The 19970-nt window shown below is 33.5% G+C and overlaps 1 protein-coding gene across 1 annotated transcript; it reads left to right on the plus strand.

Moving 5' to 3' along the window:
* Positions 1–390: 390 nt before the first annotated feature.
* Positions 391–3086, plus strand: LOC127723775 (AAC-rich mRNA clone AAC4 protein-like). Its single transcript, XM_052230525.1, has 3 exons — positions 391–958; positions 1644–1806; positions 2576–3086. Exons 1-3 carry the CDS (start codon positions 710–712, stop codon positions 2764–2766), a joined length of 603 nt encoding a protein of 200 aa, XP_052086485.1. The 5' UTR covers positions 391–709; the 3' UTR covers positions 2767–3086.
* Positions 3087–19970: the final 16884 nt, after the last annotated feature.

The raw sequence follows: 19970 nt of genomic DNA on the forward strand, positions 1-19970 counted from the left end.
TAATTTTTATATTCCTTTAAAAAAATCAGAAATTTTTCAATAACGAAAGTATGGATTTCGACTAACCCGTTTTCCCCTTGTGACCCACCAGAAATACGATATTGATTGTAAACATGTTATTTTCATTTTTGATATATTTCTTTTGAACAATTTTCTTTTGAAACATACATGAAATCATTCTTATCTAATTTATTTAATTATAATATAGCTGACAGATAGATTAACGAACCCGTACGTTATTTCTATATTTAAAACGAAAATAAATATCTTAAAAATAGCGAATGACGTTTTTAAAGTCCTATTCCGATTGGTCAGATAAATATAACTAAATGTAAAAATATCAATATGCGTCATGGTGATTCCCAGTGGTTTGTATATAAACAAATGCGGGTAGAAGGTATTTCATCACTCAACTGAAATCCATGTAAAAAGAACAAAGGGACCATACCGCTAGACCACCGAGCCAAACCCAAAATGATCAACAACCCACCACGCCACCGTAAGCACAGACGAGGGTCTTCCAAAACGATGTGGAATTCCTCGCGACATCGTTTTTTCTCTAACTCGCCTCACCATCAGGTCTCCCCTAAATGCCGGCCTCAACAAGAAGAGTGGGACATTTTACCGATCCACATCTGTGCATGGGGAAGTGAACTTCACTGCAGGAAGAAAACAGTGTACATTTAAGTCTCATTTTGAACCGTTTAATATGTATATAGGAGAAAATTTCAATGTTCATTTTCATGAAAATTTCAATTTTTGGAAATTCCTAGAAGATAATTCAACAGGCGGACTGATACATTCAGATTTCGTCCCAAATAAGAAATTCACAGAAATGATGATTTCAAATTCTGCCAAGCGTATCCGAGACGTGCCAAATGCAGGAGGAAATTCTGTTATATCAGAAGTGTTATCTTTCGAGTTCCTCAACAAGGCATGCCAGGCTGAATTACTGAAGGTAAATAATGTACTATATATAACTCCTAGAATATTAATTTGTTATAACAATACAAATATAATCAAGATATATATATATACACATTAATTAAATGTTACCTGAAATGAATGTTTCTGGTTGTATGAATAACATCCCCCTATTTCGGATTTAAAAAAAATAGGCGATGTTTTCCCCTGAAACCTTTATCCAGTGAGTGTTCACAGTTATAATTAAATTTTGTATGACACATATATAGTATAATTGATTGTATTTTGATACTTTTAATTTTTCTTATCTTGTCATCACACGTGATATTGTGATTAAAAATACAACAAATTCACACAAAGCTGAAAAATTAATGACGTAATTGAACCTCACATAAATATAATAGGAAAAAAACCGTGACATTTTAAGATAGACTCAGTATTATAATTACATGTCCGGAAGATATTTGGATTTATTAATTTTAAAATCAATTTTGTATATCTATATTTTAATTGCTGACCTTTAATGTCCTGGGCAAATGAGTTCACACAGTCTTGGTTGGGTATTATGTTGCTCAGTCTAGTTTATTAGTTAGTGTTTTTGACCGTCTATTTTCTTTTCATAATTTTTTACTTACATTGACTTATTTTTTGTACCATCGTCTTTCTTTTTTTTCTATTTTGTCGTTCCAGTATTTATTTCTATTGTATTTTTTTTTCAGACCGAGATGGAAGTTAGTTATTTTCCAGAAGGAGGTTCAATAACTGACTACGTATGTAAAATTTTCGACAAGAAAGTGGGCGTGTCCGTAACCAGGGCAATGAAGTACAGAGGGCAATACACAGAAGAAGATGCCCACCATTTACTGACTAAAAAACTAAAGGGTAAGTAAGACTGGATATTTGTAGAAAACACAAATTTTAGGACTGTTTTCTGCTCTTTGGTCGTGTGGTTGTCTCTTTGACACATTCCCTCGTTTCCATTCTCCGCCCCTCCCTTATTTATCTACATTTATGGTTAATCCAGAATCTTTACCGGTTCCACTCCAAACTTTGTCTAGTTTGGTGGCCGCGTGCCCCCCCCTTTTTTCAAAATCCTAAATCTGCATCTGCTTTCAACAATTGTTTGGCATAGAAACTTTGAAAAAAATTCTTCGCTACTCTCTGCTCGATTTTTACAATTGCAGACTGATTCCTCACTTTCCTTGATCGATGGATCTGTCCCTGCCAATATACACACAATTAGTTCAATATTTCATTATAGTTTGAAAAAGTAGAGATAAGAAGTGAAAGCATAAAAACAAGAAACCTTGGCACGCCGTTACATGCTTGTTCATCGATAGGAATTGTACACTGAGAGTTAAAATATATAATACTAGTATATATGTAGCACGGTATTTGACAGTGTACAGAATGCCTTGATTAACAAAAGAGAGCGAAAGATTCCACATTGGAATTTATAGGATTAAAAGATATGTAAATAAACCATTTCCCAACTGATGCCAATTATGGTAAGACTGTTGTGGTTTGCACCACACGTAAAATAGTATATCTGATATCTAAATGCCAATCATTCTTTAACTGTATAACAAACCATCGCTTTTACCAAATTTTTCACGGTCTTTTCAATATTGTTTATATTATTTTATTTCAGGAGTAATTCAGTCAAGTAAAAACTCTATGGAAAAATGGAGCAAACAGATTTTACACGTCTGGGTACCAAACAAACACACCGCTAACACTATTACCAAGGTCTACAACCAGCTGTCTGCTAATATCCGCTCTAACACTATCGTCATGGTAACCAGATCATCTTGCTCTTCATACATTTATACGAATGGATGAAACACACAAGAAGCTTCCAAGAAGAGCATTAGCAAAAAAAAAATATCACAAGCTAGCTCTCTTTAACGTGTCTATGAATTGAGTTAATCACTGAAACTCGGAAACGAAGAAGAACGCGGCTCGATATGTAGCATTCACTTACCGAATCATTCGACCTCCGAAAAGAAGTTTTATGCCAGATTTGAAAAAAAGACACCAATAAATATTACGGGGTGACATGAACGAATTCGCAATCCTAACGTTAATGAAAAATACCTGACATGTATCATAATGATTGTAACATTGATTTATTGAACATTAATAAAAGATCATTTTGGGAATATATTTTATATACAATAACATAGCCTCGGAGAGGCTGGATTGAGGGATCTTTTTTTCTATATTCTTTAAAATTTTATCCACTTTTCTTTATTCTTTATTTATTTTGCTCCTTATTCTCTACTCTCTTTATTTTATTTTTTTGGTCAAGTTTCTCTTTTCATTATTTTTTGGCCCATTTTTTCTGCACTATTGGTCCATTATTCTCTGTTCTATAAATTCCCACCTGACCATCATATAGCTGTAAGATAATATTTTGCAATTCTGTTAAACTTTTAGTAAGTTCTTTTTCAAGGAATTGTGGTTAATTTGATAATATAGTAATATATAGTTGATAGCAGACTGTAGCTGGAATATAATACACTATACTCAAGCTGGAAGCAACTTTACACAGTAAAACAAATAAAAACAAACAAACAAACAAAAAGATTCGATCACTTCCACATTTTAGCTCAATCTACTCTAAAACAGTTGGTTTATTTCTAAGAATACATAATGGGTAAGAGAAAGCAAGTTTAATATAATAATATATAAAGATAATAATGTGTATATATCAGCGAAAAGCTGTTTGAAAAAATTAAATGATCATTGATCAAGTATTTACTGTATCCATTTTACATGTGGATACTTTATATATACCAACCTAACCATTAGGGTAGCTGTTGATAAAACATTTGTACCAGAGAGTCACTGGAGAATGGCTTATCTAAAAGGCTGGTTCCCTGTCCTTCATCTGTTTGGCTCAGACAGATATAACAAAGGTGACTAAGATACCCGTATGGTGCAAGGAAAAGAACCACCCTAGTCTATCTAAAAGATCTTTTCTTAATTGTTTTAAACAAAACACAGCATAGAAAACTAAAGACCGAGCAACACGAACCCCACAAAAATCTAGGGGTGATTTATTTTGAGGACTCTCAGGAAGATTAGTTTTAACTAATGGGATTATCCTCTTTTATTTGTTTATTTATTTATTTATTTACAAGTTTGAGAGTTTATATAAATATACATTGTTAATTTCCATTGTGAAGTGCAGTGTAGGCGTACATATAATAATAATTTTGCAGCTGATATAATAGTTTTAGGTAAATAAAGTGAAGAAAAACTACGGTTTCTTCTTGGTGCATTCTGAATAAAATTCGGATCTATCATAACTTTCATTCGTATACACCTCTATGTCTTGCATTGTTATGGACATAATATTCAATTTCATGTATGATAATATAGTATCAACATATGCTAATCTTACTTCAAGTATACGGATTCATTTCATCTCTATGGGTAGCAGATTCTGCTGAACAAATTTTATTGGTTTTAAAAAATATCGGATGCCTATATAATTCTTTCATTGCCTTTTGTAGTTGAGAGGTTGTTTTATTCAATTAACAACTATTATTTTTGTATACAGGATATTTTAAAAATGTGTTGGCGGATTATACAAAATAAATGGAGAATGTGTCCCCATGGACACAGATGATGCCCCTGCTTGCATACAACATTATAAAGGGACATAACTCAAGAACAATAAAAGTAGCGCTACCCAAATTTGTACTTGATCTTAGTTTTGTGGTAATAAGTATTGTGTATAGGTTTCATGTTTGGTTGGGGCAAACTAAGTTACAGAACGGAAACTAAAAATTTTGCAATTTTTCGATTTATAAAGGGGCATCACTCAATAATGGTTAAAGTGACACTACCCAAATTCAACTTGATCTGTGTTTTATCAGTGGAAGGCAAAATTAAACATTGCATTGTATAAAGTATTAATTGTAGTTGATTCAACTTTAATCATGGACAAAGGAAGATAACTCCAATTTTATTAAAATGCTCCGCTAGGCGCAGCTTGATACGACCGCAGAGGTCGAACCCTGAACAGTTGGGGCAAGTATGGACACAACATTCAAGCTTGATACAGCACTGAATTTGGATTGTAATTAAATATTTGACACAGCATAGGTTTCTGACACAGAATGAATGTGGTCTAAGAACTTAAATTTTTTTAATTTACCTATTCAAACCATATCATTATTATTTGCTTTTATATATAAATCAGAAATAACCAATTTAAAATGGAAAATTTTAAAGAAAAAAATGGAAAAAAAAATCCCCCCCCCCCAAATTTTTTTAACCCCCTTATGATTCATCACCCCCAAACACAATCCCATCCTTCCCTTTGTGGTATGGTACCTTGCAGTACAATTTCAGAGAGATCCATACACTTGAACACAAGTTATTGTCTGGAAACTAGAAAAATGCTTGTTTTTTTGCCCCTTTTTGGCCTCAATTTCCTAAACGTTTTGGGCAATTACCCCCAAACTCAAACCCAGCTTTCCCTTTGTGATATGGAACCTTGTAGAACAATTTCATAAAGATCCATACACTTACACACAAGTTATTGTCCTGAAACTAGAAAAATGCTTTTTTTTTGCCCCCTTTTGGCCCCTAATTCCTAAAATTTGGAGGCAATTACCCCCAAAATCAATCCCAGCCTTTCCTTTGTGGTATGGTACATTGCAGTACAATTTCAGAGAGATCCATACACTGGAACACAAGTTATTGTCTGGAAACTAGAAAAATGCTTATTTTTGGCCCCTTATTCCTAAACGTTTTGGGCAAATACCCCCAAACTCAATTCCAGCTTTCCCTTTGTGATATGGAACCTTGTAGTACAATTTCATAAAGATCCATACACTTACACACAAGTTATCGTCATGAAACTAGAAAAATGCTTGTTTTTTGCCCCTTTTTTTGCCCCTAATTCCTAAAATTTGGAGGCAATTACCCCCATAATTAATCCCAGCATTCCCTTTGTGATATGAAACCTTGTGGTACAATTTCAGAGAGATCCATACACTAACACACAAGTTATGTCTGGAAGTTACAAAAATGCTTATTTTTGGCCCCTAATTCCTTAACTGTTGGTACCATAACCCCCAAAATCAATCCCAACCTTCCTTTTGTGGTATTGAACCTTATGGTAAAATTTCATAGAGATCCATTCACTTAAACTAAAGTTAGAGTGCGAAAACCAATGTGTCTTCGGACGACGACGCCAACGTCATACCAATATACGACAGCAAAATTTCTTTGCGGTCGTATGAAAATTACTTGAACAATGGCATCATTAATATTTTTGGAAAAAAATGAAAAATTGCTATTGTAAAGGGCATAACTCTAGAACAGTAAAAGTAACGCCGCCATAATTCAAACTTGATCTGTGTATTGTGGTGATAAGCATTGTGTATAAGTTTCATAACATTTGGTTGAGGCAAACTTAAGTCAGAGAACGGAAATGAAAAATTTTGCAATTTTTCCATTTATAAAGGGGCATAACTCTAGAAAGGTTAAAGTGACGCCACCAAAATTCAAACTTGATCTGTGTTTTGTGGTAATAAGCATTGTATATAAGTTGGTTGAGGCAAACTTAAGTTAGAGAACGGAAACCAAATTTGGGACGTACGGACGTACGTACAGACGGACAAGGGTAAAACTAAATGCCCCCTCCGCTTTGGCAGGGGCATAAAAATATGGAAATAGCATCTTCATCTTTGCAGGATGCTGATATGGCTTTATAAAGTTCCATATTGAACACACCATCATTTGGATGCTTTCTCATTGGATGCTGCCATCCCATGAAAAAAATTAGATGTTCATCCTTAATCTCAGAGATGCTGGAATCCCAGTTGTAAGTAAAAGTTGTCTCAACACATTATAAATTGAATGCTGACAGTCATTTCCTTTGGATGCTGGCATCTGTTTCTGTGAAAGCTGGTGGCCATTTTGTTTAAAGGCTGACATCTTTGCATTATATGTTTCTTTATATATTTGACCAGGTGACTTAAGTTTAATCGCTCAATTGAAAAGTCTTTTATCTTTTAAAAAAAAATTCACATATTTGGTGTTTGTTTATTATTTACAGTATATAAAAATATATAGGAAAAGCGCATAAATCTAAAACTGGTGACTTTTATTGTGATGAATTACAAAAATACAAATAAAACGAAACAGTAATATACAATATTATATTGTATTAAAGAGTGTTTGGGGTTACTGAAAGTGAGCTTAACCTCATAGCCTGCTGAAATGATATCATAGACATATACTCTACTATTCAGATTGGTGACTGCACTTTATTAAGGTGCTTCATATGAAGTCTGTAAGCCTGCGTTATAATTTTGTGTCTATGACAAACCCCCATTTTTAATTAAACTATATATTGGCATTAAATATATAAGATATCATAAGGCGATCTGTCTTCCCTAGTTGCCTGCATACAATAATACAGTACTGGTTTAATAACAATGCAAAATCTTTTAAATTTTTATTTTAATTATCAGTACTGGTCTCTTTCATCTGTACGTACTGGATATTGTCAATATCACTGGACTTGCTATATGCACATCATGTCATGATCTGTTTCCATTTCACAAGGAGATCTGTTTTCCCCAGTTGCCTACATACAATAATACATGTCATGCATGTACCACTTTGATAACAATGCAAAATCTTTTAAATTTTAATTAGGTACTGGATATTGCCAATATCACTGGACTTGCTGTATGCAACTTCCCATGTGTAGGCACATCATGTCATGATCTACTTTCATTTCAACCACAAAACTTACATTTTCTGTATTACGATCATTGTTAAGCTTTTTTCTGTATTCAATATTTATCAATCATCTAATAAAATCGGTTACATGAACTAGAGCTTTCTAACTTTCTTTTATCATTTATTACTTATCTGAAATCAGCTGGAATCGCAAATGATCATAATGATCTGGTGCTGTTTGGATGTTTTGTCGCCTAAATTCAACCTGTCCAGTAACTATAAAGTGTTACGATACATAATACACAACACATGAATAGTAACCGGAAAGGTACGGCCACTGCTTAAAAAACACTGAAACGAGAAATGAAAACAGTATAGTTTTTAATACAGTTAAATATTCTGACCAATATAAATGTTTAAAGAAATTGCTTAAAATGAGTTTCCTGTTGCTTACATCTTTCATTCACGACAATTTGTGCTCATATTTGTCTCTAAGGCAATTATACCACATCTCCTTAGTTTTACATTCACAGTAAAATATAAACTGGCCTCAAACAATCAATGATTCTATATTCTTCATATAAAATCTTGCAAATATATGAAAGATGGTCAACAATAAATTTTTGTTGTAACATCACAATACTTTTAAAGTAGATATTCATGTAGAATATAGTGTTAAAAATATATTGCTTTCCTCCCAATGTTCAAAATGACTACTCGTGGTTGCAAAAAAAAACTACTTACACCCTCCCATCCTTTTCTACCCCCAAGAAAATGCATGATTGTTTGAAGAAAACCTCCATTTAAACTTCACTTTACCAAAGATTTCCATACCAAGCCTGGTGCTTCTGCGTAGTCACAGATAAATCTATTAAAAAAAAAAATCTGAACCACTAATTAAATCGAATTATAATTTTGGAACAACACTCAGATCTATACACTATCAAATAAACAGCTGCGCCATGAGCGCATGATACGCCCATCGCTTTTTAAAAGAATAAAGTTCAATAACTTCTCAATGTCATATCAGAAATTTATGAAAAAATAAAGGGAGGTTATCTTAATAGATATGAACCAGTCACCAAAGTTTCATGAAAACTCATCAAAGCACTTTAAAGATATTGTCTGAAAACTGGAAAATCACCCCTTTTTTATGAATAAAATCCAATAACTCGGAAACGTAAAATCTAAAATTTATAAAAATCGAAATGGAGCTTATGTCAATAGATATAAATTATTCAATAAAGTTTTTTACAAATTGGTGAAAGTGTTTTTGAGTTTTTTTTCCGAAAACTGGAAAATCACCCTTTTTAATGAATAAAACCCCATAACTTGGAAAGTTAATATCTAAAATTTATAAAAAACGAAAGGGAGCTCACGTTAACAGATATAAACAATTCACCAAAGTTTCATGCAAATTGATTATAGCGTTTTTGAGTTATGGTCGGACATGTTGACGACGGATGGACAACGGTACACTATATAATATGTCACGTAAACTGGCGTATAAAAAGGGTGCAATTTCATCAATGTCATTCGTATTGGAGAAATACACCCTATTTGGAGATATGTCATGAAATTGCAATCCCGTGGGTAGATTCATGTTACATCTTAATTTATGTTCCGTTTTTTGTTTAACCCTAGTCCTAAAACACAAACATTGTGTGGCGATATTTACATTTTCTTTAATTTTTTTGTATTTTCTTTTTCATTCATTTTTCTATTTGCTATTTTCAACTTTTATAATCAAGCTGTCACAAGCTTCAAAATTAAAAAAAAAGCAAGAAATGAAAATATCAGCTTTAAAGAGGCATGAGCTACGAGATATGGTATAAAAATACTTTTCCATTTTGTTCAATCATTAATGAAAGTGAAATAGCGAAATGATAATTCGCTTTTAGCAGCCAGTTTGATTCAATTTTGTCAAAATAAGCTAAGAAACATCGCTGATTAACTATTCACTTGCAAGTGAATAATTTGACCTCATTCAATCCATTTTTATGTGACCTTCAATAAAACCCCTTAGCTAGAGATTGATTAGGCATAAACTAGGCATGTTCAGCTAATAAAAGGAAAAGAATGTCAACATTGAAACTCAAAAAGTGAAACAAAACTAAACCATTTGGTTGACCGATTCGATCAACAAAAACTCATTCTTATACAGGAATAAACGATGATTAACATAGTTTTTTAACCTACAATATGAAATCAAACAGACCAAGAAAAATCCAGTTGTACGTGTTTACTATCTATTTGTATCTGTGTTTATGTTTATATCAGGTTACATGACCGTCGGCAGTCTTGGAGGTCAGCTCGATGGTTAATTAGAGGCGTCTAGACTAAAATACACACGAAATTCTGATACATATTATCGAGTTCATATATTGCAAATTGTATATATTTAAGACTTTTTTAAATTGGGATATAAGTTTTAGTATGTTATAAATCAAATATGAGAATTTGAGTCATATTGGTGAACATGAATTTGACAGCTAATGCCCCTTTAAAAACACTAAATAACTAGATATCATTGAGATGGGAGCCATCTCTGTGGGCCCCGCTGTGAATAATGTGTGGTAAAAAATTTATATCTTTATCATTGGACATGGGGTTGTCAACTGAAACCGAAGTTTATGACCTTGACCTTTGACCTAGGAAGTTGTACATAAATTATGACACACCCTCTGGTGTTGGTTTATATACATGTCAAGTATAAACTTTGAAATCATAACGGTTCTCAAGATATAGAGCGGACATGATTTTTACCATAGGACAGGGGGTTGTCAACTAAAACCAGTTCTTGACCTTGACCTTTGACCTAGGAAGTTATACATACATTATGACACACCCTCTGGTGTTGGTTAATATACATGTCAAGTATAAACTTTGAAATCATAACAGTTCTCAAGATATAGAGCGGACACGATCTTTACCATAGGACATGGGGTTGTCAACTAAAACTAAAGTGTTTGACCTTGACCTTTGACCTAGGAAGTTGTACATACATTATGACACACAACTCTGGTGTTGGTTAGTATACATGTCAAGTATAAACTTTGAAATCATAACGGTTCTCAAGATATAGAGTGGACACGATCTTTACCATAGGACATGGGGTTGGCAACTAAAACCAAAGTTTTTGACCTTGACCTTTGACCTAGGAAGTTGTACATACATTATGACACACCCTCTGGTGTTGGTAAATATACATGTCAAGTATAAACTTTGAAATCATAACGGTTCTCTAGATATAGAGCGGACACAATTTGTTAAGGACGGACGGATGGACGGACAGACTGATCACTATAGGGCGTCCGCCATTCGGCGGGGCCCTAATGAAAAGATGACGCATATATATAGGACTAGCTTGACCCATAAAAACATGTAGCAAATTAATTTCTTCAAGTACAAAAATATATGTATTAGAGTAAATTTTATTTTAAGTGATAAATCTATATGTGCTCCTTTCTTAAACATTATTTACATAGTATTCATAGTGACATTCACCCTTTAATATTCATACATGACGATGCAGTAAGGATTTTGCTCATTGTTGAAGACCGTACGCGGTACCCTATAGTTGTTAACTTCAATGACATATGGTCTCAGGCTGGTGGAGAGTTGTCTCATTGGCAATCATACCACATCTTCTTATTATTATATATGCTGTAGCTCTGGTTCCTTAACTGATTTAGGTCCTTTTCAACATTTGTATTAGCAAAGAATTTCAAATACTTGTTCCCTTCAGACCCGTGCAATTAAGATGCGAACAACATATTCAACTTTCTGGTAAACTGGATAGACCTTATCGCTATTTCTCTGTCATTTCTGGACATCACAAAGGTTCCCGTAAAATTTTGACTTCACAATACAAAATGTCTGACGCCAAAAAGGAAAAGTGATTGTTGTATGGCGTCAATACTTCAAGTGTTCTGATATTCAATTAGTGATATGGTCTATTGTCTCCTGGTACGAGGAAAATTCTCCCTTACATTACAAACCTGAAAATCAGTAATTCATGGATTTTCTTTTGGTTTATATGGCTTTTTTTTGTGAGGCATTTTTTTCAGGGCAAATTCAGTCTTTGAAAGGCTTCTTGACTTTCTAGACCGAAAATCAATCTTAAATCAAATTTCTTATACTTAATTACATTGCCTGTATTAAAATTAAAATTAAAACTTGTAAGGCCTCTTAACAGTGATGAAATTTACTGGTGTAGGTTATATGGCTAGTGGTGAACAAATTAATTTACCTGACCGATTTTTATGCTGGCCATGGCAGTAGGGCTTGTGGTTAATCGTAATTAGAGACATAGTCTTGGTGGGGTGTCATGTGCATCAGATTTTTGTCAAATCTATTTATTTCTCTGCGGAACAGCTTAATCCCACATATTTGCAGGATAGGATACATATTTTTAAAATATATGAAAAGGGAAATGGATGTCCCAGATGCTCACCGCTACTACAAAAGGATCGAAGTGCTATATGCACATATCATTGGCCAAATTAACGACATGTCCTAATCAGTGTTTTTAAAACTTCTCAGAAAAATATTGACGGAAATGAGGAATGAATAGTGAAAAATAAATGAAAACGGAACAACTCTGATTATAAAAACGGATGTTAGATATACTGTAGATTTGGGTTGATATAAATATAAACAATGTTATATTTTTGTCCAGTTTCCCAGGTTAAATAATTAAAATAAGAAGGTATTCACCTTACAGCTTCATTTTCCAGCGATGCTGAAATATATAAATGATATAAAACAGGATAAGCGTCTTGGACCTACTTTATCTCTTTATTCGGATACTTGCGGATATCTTCTCAAAGTTCAACGGGAATATAAGAAAAGAACCCGGATAGAACCAAGAAGTTGGGTTTCTATAACCAAACAACCTGGATGTTGAACCAGTTACCATGTCCTAATTTGGTGTAGATAAAACTTCTAGAAAAATATAGAGGGAAATAAGGGATGAGTGGTAAAAAATAAATGAAACTGACAGTTTCTTTCCGACTGATTTGATGCAAATACATGAAAACTGAACAGATAAGGGGACGACCATTTGATATTCTGGGGGGGGGGGGGGGCCAGGAGGATTTGTTTTGGATCGGTTATTTATTTTTGTAAATTAAGAGGACAGATTATCTATTTTCTGCACTATTAAAGCAAGATTTTTCATTTTCATTAAAGCAAGGGACTGATTATTTATTTTCACAACTATATTTATAATATTCGAAAACATACAATTTTTAAATTATTTGTTTATTATAAATAATTCATGTATAGTCAAGTCATTATGTACCATTTAATCAGAATTAATTATTATCCTCTGCAGAAATGAATCTTCTATATTCCCCAATGCATATACCTTGTATTGCATACATACACAGTATTAACGTTTGGTTGTAACTAAGGCTCTTTTAAAAGTATTGGGAAACATGTTTCGCCGAGCGGAGCGAGGCAAATTTTTTTTTAAGGGTTTTTGAACCGCTGAAGGCCCAAGAAGCTATAGAACAAATGATGCAAAATCATGCCTTCTGGGTGTTCCCCAGACCCTTTCTTAAACTGAAAATGCAAGTTCTGTTTTAATAATTTTATGACAATATTTTGGTCTCAAAGCAAAATCACGTTATAGATTCAGTGTAAGACTTAAGTTTCTAGGAACAACATCAAAAGACAAATATGCATGATAAAGCAAAAATGCAATTCACATAGTTAAGTCTGTGGCTGCTGTGTTTTTTAAACTCATGACCAAGTTAATAATAAAATTACTAAATTACAAAATGAATGCAACACTAACAGAATACAGAAGGGCAATCAATGAACAAAAGACAAATAAATAAGAAACATTGATCCCGAAAAATCAGGGGCTACGTCTGAGGGAGAACAGAACTTGCTTCTTGCAAGGCATTCACGGTGAACACAATTTGATATGGAGACCAGCGTTTGGTTTTGAAATTTCCTACATGAGGCATTTGTCTCAATGTAGTTACGGCCATGATTTAATAAAAGTGAGGTAAATGTTCCTGAGACAATTAACCTCAAGTTAAATGAAACCAATTTTCTGACATTTCAAGTATATTTAAATAATATTTATACTTTTATTATTAAAAGATATGGGAAGTGTTTCCCGATTTTTTTTTTGGAAAAAAGATGAATTTATGAAGAATCTGGTGCCATCTCATACTTTCGATTAGACCTGCTGAGTTATTTATTTTCAATACATTGCAAGTCAGGTAATTTATTTTCAAACTACCACAGAACAAACCATTTATTTTTGTGATTATCAAGGCTGAGTTATTTATTTTCAAAATCCTCCTGGCCCCCCCCCCCCCCAGAATATCAAATGGTCGTCCCCTAATCTGTCCTGCTTTATAAACTATTGATGTCATGCAACAATCATTTTTCAATTGTGGCATCAGATTTTTTGTATTGTGACATCAAAATTTTACAGGAACCTGGGTGATGTCCAGTAATGGCAGACAAATAAAAATAAGGTGTATAGCCATTAGGAAAACATGACCTAATACCTCGTTCATATAAGATGCAAATACATGGAAGCTGAATGGTTGAATGTGTTCAATATGAAAATAATAGTTAAAATGTCAAAATCACAAAACAGCCGTTGGACTATGAGTATGACTTTTGAGCAAATTTGGAGGGAAATGGGGAGTAGAGGGGGTCAAATAGTGTTCAAGGGAAGCAAATGCTCTTTAAATTATTCGTGTTTCAAAAATTGAGGAAAAATTACAGGGAAAGTTGGGTCAATAACAGCCGTTGGACTATGAGTATGACTTTTGAGCAAATTTGGAGGGAAATGGGGAGTAGAGGGGGTCAAATAGTGTTCAAGGGAAGCAAATGCTCTTTAAATTATTTGTGTTTCAAAAATTGAGGAAAAATTACAGTTAAAGTTGGGTCATCTTTTCAGACTTTAGTTAAATAATGACTAATGTACTTACCTTCTATAAATTCTATCCAGGATATACAAAAAAATCACAACTCAGAACAGGAACAATAACACTATGTCTATTTTACTTTGACTACTGATCTGCAAACCTACAAACAGACACAAAAATATCATAAAATAGTGAAATATAAGATTGATTGCACTTTGTATGGATAATTCCCACACGTGTTACATAGGGAGCCGGTTTGTTTACAAATAATAATGTCACGTGATCGCGCACTGACGTCACAAATTTGCATCGCCCTTACAATACACTACACAATTCACACATACATAACTCATTTATCATGCAAAGTGAATGTGATTGGTTGTCAAATAATACAAAAATATCGCATGTACAGTTAATGAAGAAATTAGTTCATCAAATAGAGAGAAGATTTTCACTCATGACACAAATCGACTTGGTTAACATTTCTGTCATCGGGGATAATTGATAAATGGGATTAAACTGACCGTCAAGAGATCTAGAGAACCACCTCTGGAGAACCTTAACATTAATAAGTAATACTTACCAAAATTACTCTATATTATTAAACGCTATTTAAATGAAATGTCAGACAGATTACGATAGAATACTGATGCAGGCAGTGATGCAGGTTATTTTGGCGCGAAAAATATTCTTACTCCTATTGCTTGACGTCATAAAATTTGTATAGAATCAAATTTAACTAAAGTTCAGCGTAAACAAAAGTGAATATGCAGAAGCATGACAATATATTAATGATAAAATGTGTATATATTTCTGTAAAAGAAGTTGCCAGTATACTTCACTAAGAATTACATTTGAGCGCAAGGAGATCTCTATTTGTCAATTGGTTTATTAACCCAGGTTGAACCCGGGGTCGAAGTTCAACATGTTAACATATTAATGGAAATTTACCTAATTGCATTCGGAATTCTCATGACTTTTTATACCTTCAACGTATTTTGCATTCAGAATTCTCATGACTTTTTATACCTTCAACGTATTTTCCAAATCATTTATTTATTTAGTATATATTAACGGAAATTTACCTAATTTCATTCGGAATTCTCATGACTTTTTATACCTTCAACGTATTTTGCATTCAGAATTCTCATGAATTTTTATACCTTCAACGTATTTTCCAAATCATTTATTTATTTAGTATATTTATATATAATTAGAGGGGAAAGATACCAAAGGGACATTCAAACATTTAAGTCAAAAATAAACTTACAACGCCATGGCTAAAAAAGGGGGAAAAGACCAACAGACAAACAGACGAACAACAGTAAACAAAACACAGCATAGAAAACTAAAGACTGAGCAACACGAACCCCACAAAAATCTAGGGGTGATCTCAGGTACTCCAGAAGGGTAAGTTTTAACACACACAAAAACGCTACAAAATGTCACCTGAAAGCTTGAAGTAAATGTTCCTCAGAGGAAAAAACATCATGGCATGCGCGTTCTATGCGTTATAATTCGTATAAGAATATGCCTTGTCGTGTGGCAAGGGTGTTACACTGGATAATTTTGGTAAATATTGCAATCTCTGTCACTCCTTACATTAACAATTCAGATGAATGCGCCCTTCTGCAAAAAAAAACCCCAGGTTAATTTGTTATATTTGCCACTGGACGTTAAGCAAACAATTAGTCAATGAATCATCAAAATGATCACCAAACATAATTGCCGTACGATGTAAGTAAATATTTGACATCGACCCAGTGCTCTGGACACGTGTTTCTAGAAAACAAGTCTTTATCATCCCAAATGATATCTTCAAACAAATACAAACAACTAGATTTGTTATGTTATTTACTGCAATTTTTATCATGTTTATGGTTTTGTAGTACTAGGTGAAACTTGTCGGTGCAACCATGTCAGTATAAATCCTTTCGGATCTGTCGTGCGCCGGTACGTTTATAATCTGTTAAGGATGAAGTATCCTTAGTATAGATGGTACTAAAAAGTTGTATGATATTTACGCATTCTGCATTCTTCAGTGCGATTTTCTGTAGTAGTTGCCGAAGGATGTCACCCGTCAATCAATCATTGTATCACAAACTAAGTATGATCCCCGCTTTCCCTCGAGTTATCTGAGATCCCACCACTAATCATTTCACCGACCATCGTAATATGCTTCTGTGGTTAATGGTCTATTTTTAGTTCATTCAACTGCATCCTTGATAAACACAGAAATTCTTCATCATTTAACTTTTTTTCTAATCTCGCCCGATTACCGATTGTGCAGTATGATCAGTTGAATAAGAAGAAACAAAAAAGGTATAAATGATTATAAAATTTATAACATTATTTTTATGCTGGATACTTCGTCACCCGATTAGCTCAGTCGGCAGAGCATGATATTTTTCACATTTCAGGTCGTGGGTTCGAGTCCCACTCAGGGCATGCGATTTTGATTGTTTCCATTGACACAGTCCAGCTTTTTGAGACAATGCTTAGATACTCTGTCGAATGAAAACAATGCATTTACGTACATCAGTCTAATCATGGAAGTAAAATGAAATATAATACGTCCATGGTCCAATCAATGTGAATCGTCATGAATTTGTATGAATTAAGTATTTGCAACAAACATTCAATAAGAAAAGGTCAAATGAGAGCGAAAACAGTGTATTTATTCACATTTATTTCTGCTGAACAAAAATAAAGATATAATGATTATGTTAAACTTGTAAGATTAGAAGTAGTGTGACTGTCGTCAATAAGTAGTTTCAATTTATGAAAGTATGAAATGCATGATTCTTTAAAATCGAGGTAGCCCATCATGTAATAGAAATCTTTCCAAACAAATATATTCTTTTGTTCCTTTCGGATCTATGAAATTAGTTTTATTTTCTGTTTGTTATTCTTTTTTTTAAATTGTTGTGTCATTCGATATAATTTCCAAATTTCATTTAAAGAAGGATCTGGCTAAAGATTGGGGGGGGGGGGGGGGGGGTCCTTCATTTCTCTATTCTTTATACTTTGTCCATTATTCTCTATTTTTTAGATTTTAGCCCCTCATTATTCTCTATTCTTTAGATTTTAGCACCTCATTATTCTCTATTCTTTTTTTTTTGTACATTTTTCTCTATTCCCTATATTTTTTGCCCATTATACCCCCATCCACACCCTCTTAAACAATATGTTCAGTTTAATATTGTCAGTAAACAAAGTCACAGATATATCTTTGCATGAAGTTTCATCATACATTCCTGAATTGCTATATTTAAACTACTTCTATTTATATACTTTTTATTAAGATTAACCTTGATTAGGTATGTTTTATTTGGCATTACTTTTAATCCGAATATTTTCAAATGTTTAAACAGTTGTTTTTATACGACCGCAAAAAATCTTGCGGTCGTATATTGGTATGACGTTGGCGGCGTCGTCGTCGTCGTCGTCGTCGTCGTCCGGCGTCGTCCGGCGCCGTCCGAAGACACATTGGTTTTCGCACTCTAACTTTAGTTTAAGTGAATGGATCTCTATGAAATTTTACCATAAGGTTCAATACCACAAAAGGAAGGTTGGGATTGATTTTGTGGTATTGTGGTACCAATAGTTAAAGAATAAGGGGCCAAAAAGGGGCCAAAAATAAGCATTTTTGTAACTTCCAGACATAACTTGTGTGTTAGTGTGTGGATCTCTCTGACATTGTACCACAAGTTTCCATACAAAGGGAATGCTGGGATTGATTTGGGGGTAATTGCCTCAAAATATTAGGAATTAGGGGCCAAAAAAGGGGCAAAAAAATAAGCATTGTTCTAGTTTCATGACAATATCTTGTGTGAAAGTGTATGGATCTTTCTGAAATTGTACTACAAGGTTCCATATCACAAAGGGAAAGCTGGAATTGAGTTTGGGGGTAATTGCCCAAAACGTTTAGGAATAAGGGGCCAAAAATAAGCATTTTTCTAGTTTCCAGACAATAACTTGTGTTCAAGTGTATGGATCTCTCTGAAATTGTACCACAAGGTTCCATATCACACAGGGAATGCTGGGATTGATTTTGGGGGTAATTGCCTCAAAATTTTAGGAATTAGGGGCCAAAAAAGGGGCAAAAAACAAGCATTTTTCTAGTTTCATGACAATTACTTGTGTGTAAGTGTTTGGATATTTCTGAAATTGTACTACAAGGTTCCATATCACAAAGGGAAAGCTGGAATTGAGTTTGGGGGTAATTGCCCGTAACGTTTAGGAATTGGGGGCCAAAAAGGGGCCAAAAAACTCATTTTTCTAGTTTCCAGACAATAACTTGTGTTCAAGTGTATGGATCTCTCTGAAATTGTACTGCAAGGTACCATACCACAAAGGGAAGGCTGGGATTGAGTTTGGGGGTGATGAATCATAAGGGGGTTCAAAAAATTTGGGGAGGGGGATTTTCTTTTTTTCCCTTTTTTTTCTTTTTTTCCTTTTTTTTTTCTTTTAAAATTTTCCATTTTAAGTTGGTTATTTCTGATTTATATTTAAAAACAAATAATAATGATATGGTAGGAGATACACACCAAACAGGATGTGTAAATTATTATATAATAAGTATTGTGCAATAGCAAGAAATTTTCAATTGCACAGTATTGCACAATAGCAAGAAATCTTCAATTGCACAGAATTGCGCAATAGCAAGAAATCTTCAATTGCACAGTATTGCGCAATAGCAAGAAATATCCAACGGCACAATATTGCGCAATAGCAAGAAATTGTCAATTGTGCAGTATTGCGCAATAGCAAGAAATATTCAATTGCACAGTATTGTGCAAAAGAAGATACTTCGTATAAATTGCTTATTTCTTGACCAATTTCAATGGGGTTTTATTCTTGAATTTTTGGGGTTCTTTAATATGCTGAATCTAAGTATTCAGTTTTTGGATTTTGGGCCCCGTTTTTAAATTTGTCCACATTGAGGTCCAAAGGGTCCAAAATTAAACTAAGTTTGATTTTAACAAAAATTGAATTCTTAGGGTTCTTTGATATGCTGAATCTAAACATGTATTTAGATTTTTGATTATGGGCTCAGTTTTCAAGTTGGTCCAAATCGGGGTCCAAATTAAACTTTGTTTGATTTCAACAAAAATTGAATATATGGGGTTCTTTGATATGCTGAATCTAACCATGTATTTAGATTTTTGATTTTTGGGCCCCGTTATCAACTTTGTCCACATTGATGTCCAAAGGGTCCAAAATTAAACTAAGTTTGATTTTAACAAAAATTGAATTCTTAGGGTTCTTTGATATACTGAATCTAAACATGTATTTAGATTTTTGATTATGGGCTCAGTTTTCAAGTTGGTCCAAATCGGGGTCCAAAATTAAACTTTGTTTGATTTCATCAAAAATTTAATTCTTGGGGTTCTTTGATATGCTGAATCTAACCATGTATTTAGATTTTGGATA

Source organism: Mytilus californianus, unplaced genomic scaffold (genome assembly GCF_021869535.1).
Source record: "Mytilus californianus isolate M0D057914Y unplaced genomic scaffold, xbMytCali1.0.p SCAF_13, whole genome shotgun sequence".
NCBI lineage: Eukaryota > Metazoa > Mollusca > Bivalvia > Mytilida > Mytilidae > Mytilus > Mytilus californianus.

What these genes read in the sequence shown, in the direction of transcription:
- LOC127723775 (XM_052230525.1), top strand. Translation starts at nt 710, where the DNA reads ATGTATATAGGAGAAAATTTCAATGTTCATTTTCATGAAAATTTCAAT. An exon ending in GCCAGGCTGAATTACTGAAG is followed by an intron (nt 959 to 1,643) that starts GTAAATAATGTA and finishes TTTTTTTTTCAG; the next exon opens with ACCGAGATGGAAGTTAGTTA. An exon ending in ACTGACTAAAAAACTAAAGG is followed by an intron (nt 1,807 to 2,575) that starts GTAAGTAAGACT and finishes ATTTTATTTCAG; the next exon opens with GAGTAATTCAGTCAAGTAAA.